Source organism: Gobio gobio (genome assembly GCF_949357685.1).
Source record: "Gobio gobio genome assembly, chromosome: 2".
Taxonomy (NCBI): domain Eukaryota; kingdom Metazoa; phylum Chordata; class Actinopteri; order Cypriniformes; family Gobionidae; genus Gobio; species Gobio gobio.
This window is the reverse complement of record NC_137098.1, coordinates 51,523,310-51,529,374: the sequence shown is the minus strand read 5'-3', so window position 1 is coordinate 51,529,374 and position 6,065 is coordinate 51,523,310. Positions and strand designations below refer to the sequence as shown.

The following is a 6,065-nucleotide window of genomic DNA, read 5'->3' as shown; positions in this document are numbered from 1 at the left end:
ATGCAGTGCTGTCTGAGTAAAAGATGTATGCGCGGTTGCACATCCCCCCTCCCCCCCTTCATTATTTAAAATAACGAAGATAGCAAAATAAGAATATAGTGTAGAAATATATTATGTTTTCAGGTTTTTCTTTGTTAATGCTCCTTCATGTGTCCTTGTGTTTTATTATTGTTGTTCATTATGGCACTGCATTAATATGAATTGGTTTGTAAATTGCATATTGACCACAAATTATTTATTATCAGCACACTTCACAAATTATTTATTGTCATTATGCTCACATATTTGTAAATTAACACTTGCTTATGTTAAAATAAATATCTATATTCTCAATTGTTTTAGTTGTCTTTTTCCCCTGTTGCAATCAAATACATGGACAACAAAATCATATTCTTGAGCTATTGTGTACTGAGCAATAAGAAAACATCAAATACAGATTTAAACTTCTAAGATCATGAGCTAACACAGAATATCTTCACAAAACAGTGTTCCTATTGCGTTCATGTGTCTTTGTAAGTTCTTTTTGTACTTTTCCTAGACATGCAACACTCTTTGTCCTTCCAAAAGCACAGTTCATGGGGCTTTCTTACTCTATATTCCACCTTCACATTAAATCCCTTCAGATTACATTGTTACATTATTTTCTTTAAGTCTTTCCAAAATATTACAGCAAGTGTGTTGTGTAATAAATGTAAATGTTGAAGTTTTGCTATTCTTATTAGTGTATCAGCATTTAAAGGGTGGATAGTGATTTTGAAAGAAGGAACAGAGATGTAGCCCATAAAATCTGTTTATTCCTCTGTCAACACATTCTGTCAGATGTCAACCACCCCCACTTGATTTTACAGCCTAAAGTGGTTTGCAAAGTAATTTTCTTTATCTCAGATCTTATCAGCGGCCTGTAAAACAATGCGAGGGATGGTGAGTTACACACGTCATGTTGGGTGGGGAACAGACAATAAAGAAAAAGATACTGATAAGCTCTTCAAAGATCAGACATTGTACCTATTTTATATTTCTTAAGAAATGACCTTTGACATTTTTTATCAGCATTGCATTCAAAATAAGAAAAGCATGCACTGTTGTGTTTTTAACAAATCGAAACTCAAAACAAAATACTAGACTGGTGAGAATACTGGAAGGAGATGTAGAGGCTTTAAATACTCAATGTAAAATTGTTTCATGTTATATATCTTATTAAAAAAAAACAAGAAACTTATTTTAACAGAATCATCAACTTAAGTGCAATATGAATACTTTACACACATTTTCCAAACTAAAGAAAGAAACAAATCTGAACCTGTAGAAAAGCAAAACATAAGACCCACACAGAGTGTTAATTAGGCTGAACCCCCTACAGAATTCAGTAATTAAGTATATCATTTCTCAGAATCCAGAGACAGTCTTTTCAGCAAGGTTACTGGAACTAACAAAGGATTGAGCGGACAGGTGCCAGCCACAGACCAGTCTTTGTCCTTTGCTGGTTCTGTGGCAGATGACTCAGCAGAGGATACAGTAGTAGTCCTAAGTTTCTGTGTTAATGCAGTAGAATCAGCTACATTCGCATATGGGGCGTTTGAAGAGGAAGGTGGCATTATTGCAGTTTTGGAGAGCTGTGAGTGTAACTGGAGGAGGTGATGTTGAAGTTCCTTGCAGTCCAGTAAGGGAAGCTCCTCAGGCAAACACATCAGCATATCCAACAGCACTGCGCTCTCTGAGGAAAAATATAAGGGAAAAATAGAGATCTTTTCACATATGTATAACAGATTGGTTCACCAAAAATTTAAATTCGGTCATTATTTATTCACTGGCCACATGATCGACTGACTGACTTTTATTAAAGTCAAAGGGGTCAAAAACAATATTGATCCACATTGACTTTCATTGTAAGGATGAAATTTTTTTTTTTTTAAGACAAAATAAAGAATGTCATACAGGTTTGGAATGGCATAAGCGTTGTTATTGTTGGGTTAGATGTGTTTAAGCTGATCTAACTTCCACATTTCTGGGACAATGTGTAAAATGGCCATGAAGAGTATCATTTATTCCAATGTTTAACATCATAGTAGATTGTTATATGCTAAATGTATCATAATACATACCCATAGAAGTAAGAGCTGGATTGCCAATTGTAGAGCCGACACCACTTAAATATTTATAAATCTTGTCAAAATTCACAACACACTTCAGCATTCTTGGTTTGACTGATTGAACTGAATTGTGCCTATTTGAGGAAACTGATGGTGCCACTGGACCAGTAGAAACAGGACTGGACACTGTTGGTTCTGCTTCTGATTGCAGTTGACTTGGGCTTCTTGCCATCTGTGAGGATGCTGGTGTTTCAGGTGTGTTAGGCACTAGAGGGGAACTGCTTGATGCGCTCTCAAATTTGCTAATATGGTCAACAGCATTAGAACTTGAATCGGGCTGAATAAGAGATGCAGCTGAGGTAGAGAAAACGCTGGGATTTGGGCTCATGCCCGTGGCCGAAGGTCGAGGGGGGGTTTTAGGGGCCTGAGCAGGATGAAGACTGGAGAAAGCTGGTGTTTTGATGATGGGGTGTGGAGGTTCAGAGTGCATCAGGCCACAGGGCTCTGTGGCAGCAATCACAAGCATCTGATGACAGAGTACAAAATAAACAAAAATTAACATTTTAACAACATCTTTACGGTGATGAAAGGCAATAAAGGAGTCAAATACTGTACACGTCTTTAGGTGCGCTATAAATAGGAGTCATACAATATTACTGACAAAATCAACTGAACTTACATACTTGTGGTGCAAGTATAAACATCAATGTAACATACCTGTGTGTATCATTGTAGCTCAAAAGTATCACAAGTAACACAACCTTATTGTCAAATATAAACATTACCCATCACTAATTGTCAACTCCTTAGTTGTAATCCTGTCAAACTAATGGCTAATCAGTAGGGTTGGGCGATGTCCCCTAAATTGGCAGTTGACGATGTTTACAGTAAAACTCACTTTTCCCAAATCTTCACTCACGTCGCACCCATTTTCACAGGGGATTATAAACGTTTCTTCCTTTCGTTTGCTTATAATTTTGTCTATTATAACTATTCACATCCTTTACTGTGGTAAAGTATAAAAAACACTGTGGGACGAATACCTTTTTACTTCAAATTTTATTCGTTTGTTCTTGTTATTAAACATACACACACACACCGGTGATTTTAGTTTCGTTTTCTCTGGCAGTGAATAATCAAACATTGCCTAAATGTCTTGAACTTGTGGAAGATAAAATCCGCTCTTCAGACCTTTTACAACAAGTGTTGCCTTGCAACATCCGGAGAAAACATGAAGACGAAGATATTCGAGAAGGTCTATCCAGCTTGTGTCCCACATTCCTCTCAAAGCGCAGAGCGGTATATGACGCATCTTTACGGGGAAATAGTATGAATCAAATATTTTTCTAACTTATATTTATTTTTCTTATATTCTTGAGGTAACCATTAATTACTGAAAATCGTTTCAATGTTTTATAGGCTGTGTTGTTTCACTGACGGAAGTGCTAAAATAAACACGCATGCTTATGGATGTTTCAGCCTCAAATGATTTCAAAATGTAGGCTAATATATATATATATATATATATATATATAGCCTACATTTTGAAATCATTAGGGTTGGGCGATCATTAGGGTTATATATATATGGCATAGACTACAGTATTTAAAATAGCAAATGCATTAGTTACATCCTCAATTTAATTTACAGAGCAATCCCTGCTAGGTTTTTAGTTTAACTAATACTATAGAAGCCTCTTGAGGATTAGTGTGTGTCGCACTCACAACAGACTCGCAAGGGGGGCGTGACATCACGATGGTGGCACTCCATCGTGATGTCGGTCAACCATCACGATGGACGATGATATCGTCCATCGGCACAACCCTACAAATCAGTTTGTTATTTTAGCTCTATAAAGCTGTGTGTAGTCAGACTAAGGTTGACAAATGATTGAGGTACACCTGTACAATTTGTTGGTGTGGTTTCTGGTGTATCTCCACATTGAAATGTCACATACAGACCTGGGAAAAGGCAGAGGAAATCGTCTTCTCGTGGGATCTGGAGATTTTCTGTACCAGCTCTGCCCAGATCTCAATGGAAACTTTAGCCATGCGACACTCCCTCCTCTGACTATGAACCTGTAGATAAACCTTCTGCAGCATACATGACTTCAGGGTCTTTATCAGGTCTTCAATCTGAAATCAAGCAGTTAATTGCATTACATTGGAGATTTGCACATTCATCCGCATTAGTGATGTTTTGGGTGGTGGCCATGAGTTTACCTCTTTGAGAGATCGTTGGGGAACTTTCTTTTGAATCTCAGTCAGATCTAACTCCGATTCAAAATTCTGCTGCTGTTTCAAAGCTTGTAAAAAGTTCTGTAGATCTTTGCGAGCCCATCCTTTGCAGAATGATTCGTCACTCACTGTCTGTTTTTCCTCAATGGCTTTACCTAGAAAGCGTGACGGTTCCGTTCGCTGACGAAATGGAGGTTTCATAGTTGCTGATTAGATAAAGTTATGTCCAGTGTACCTTGAAATTGCCAGCTGTTTGAAAAAGAAAAATGTTCACATTTAAAATCTACCCATTAGGCTAAAACAAACTTTCAGGAGCACAAAATAATGGGAAAACGTCTTATATTAATATAGCACTAACAATGATTAGCGATCTACATGAAATGTATCTTATGATTCGAAGTCTTGAATCTTCCCTGAAAGTTAGGATTTGATGTGTGGTGTGGACTTGTATTCAACATTTAAATTTAGATGAATCACATGTCAAAGGATGTCACAGGACAAATGAATGTGAAGATACCTTCAGTGCCTGGACCCCTAAATATCAAGGGCTTTAAAAAGGACTTGAAGAGGAAATTGTTTCAAATGTTCTATGTGGTAGAAATTATCTTTAAATTCTGCTGTATGTCCCATCAAGGTTTAAGTTAGTTATATTTTGAAAGGATGCACCGGAGCAGATTGAGTTGTTTTAAAAAGGAGTTAATTACAGGAGTGTATATGACCATCAAAACAGGGTACAAACGCAGCAGTAATGCGCCAATAACCTCACGACGAATCTTTTAAATCTTTGTAAAGTGCGCCAGAATGCTGAAAAATATGTTGTCTCTAAGAGCTTTCCTATAGCCACTGCATTATCTAAATGACACTTACAGCTTCCACACGTTACATTACATATTTTCAAAGTAAGCTAGGGGCAGTGCTTGACCAAAGGACAATTTATTCACATAATTTACACAACTTTAAGGAAGGACTGCACGGTAACCATCAAATAAAATGTACTTACAATAAACTAGATGGAAAGTCAACAGATTAGAAACTTCGGTAAGGTACTAGCTTTGTCACAACACAAGTCGAGCGTGTGTCGGTCGTAGTACCCGTATCTCACTACGAGTCACTGAGAGGTTCAAAAACCACGAGGCTGAAATGCGTTTCCATATGTCAGATTGCAAAGGCTGTTCTCATTTATGTCTTATTCAATATACGTATAAATATATATATTAAAAATTAAATTAATACAAATTATTATAAAAGACTAAGAGCCCGTTAGCAATCAAGTTTCTTTATACTTAAAAAGATGAGTACGGTACTTGACAGCGCTTGCACAACTTGTCGTTTGTGAAACACACCACTAGAGACCGCTCAATCTTTTTCACACGAAATTGAATTTCTCAGTGCAGTAGTTTTAATACTATGTACTTTAAATATACTATCACATCGGTATTTGTCTGTTACACCTGTTATAGTGACAACAAGACCTGAAAAAATTGTAGCAAAGCTTGGAACCTTATAAAATCTATAAGGTTCCACGGTTCCTTTTTTCCCCCTCATGCGGCGATACATCTAAGTTACCGGTATCAACTCAGATCTGACATTTCATCAGTAGTGCGGTGTAAAGTAGCCTACTTCCGCCTGTGATGAAACCACTGAGCTATATAAATGGCATTATACTTCATATTTAGTTCCGCCTAAATGTAGACATTTATACATCTTTACTTTTCATGAGAACTTTAAATGGTATGCA

General features: G+C 36.9%; 1 protein-coding gene across 1 annotated transcript; it reads right to left on the bottom strand.

Moving 5' to 3' along the window:
• Window positions 1-245: 245 nt before the first annotated feature.
• On the bottom strand, window positions 246-5,440 carry snapc2 (small nuclear RNA activating complex, polypeptide 2). Its single transcript, XM_079810578.1, has 5 exons — window positions 5,328-5,440; window positions 4,313-4,576; window positions 4,052-4,225; window positions 2,103-2,616; window positions 246-1,714 (listed from the first exon to the last, which is right to left on the bottom strand). The coding sequence occupies exons 2-5, from the start codon at window positions 4,526-4,528 to the stop codon at window positions 1,380-1,382; spliced, it is 1,239 nt and encodes a 412-aa protein (XP_079666704.1). The 5' UTR covers window positions 4,529-4,576; window positions 5,328-5,440; the 3' UTR covers window positions 246-1,379.
• Between the last annotated feature and the right edge of the window lie 625 nt (window positions 5,441-6,065).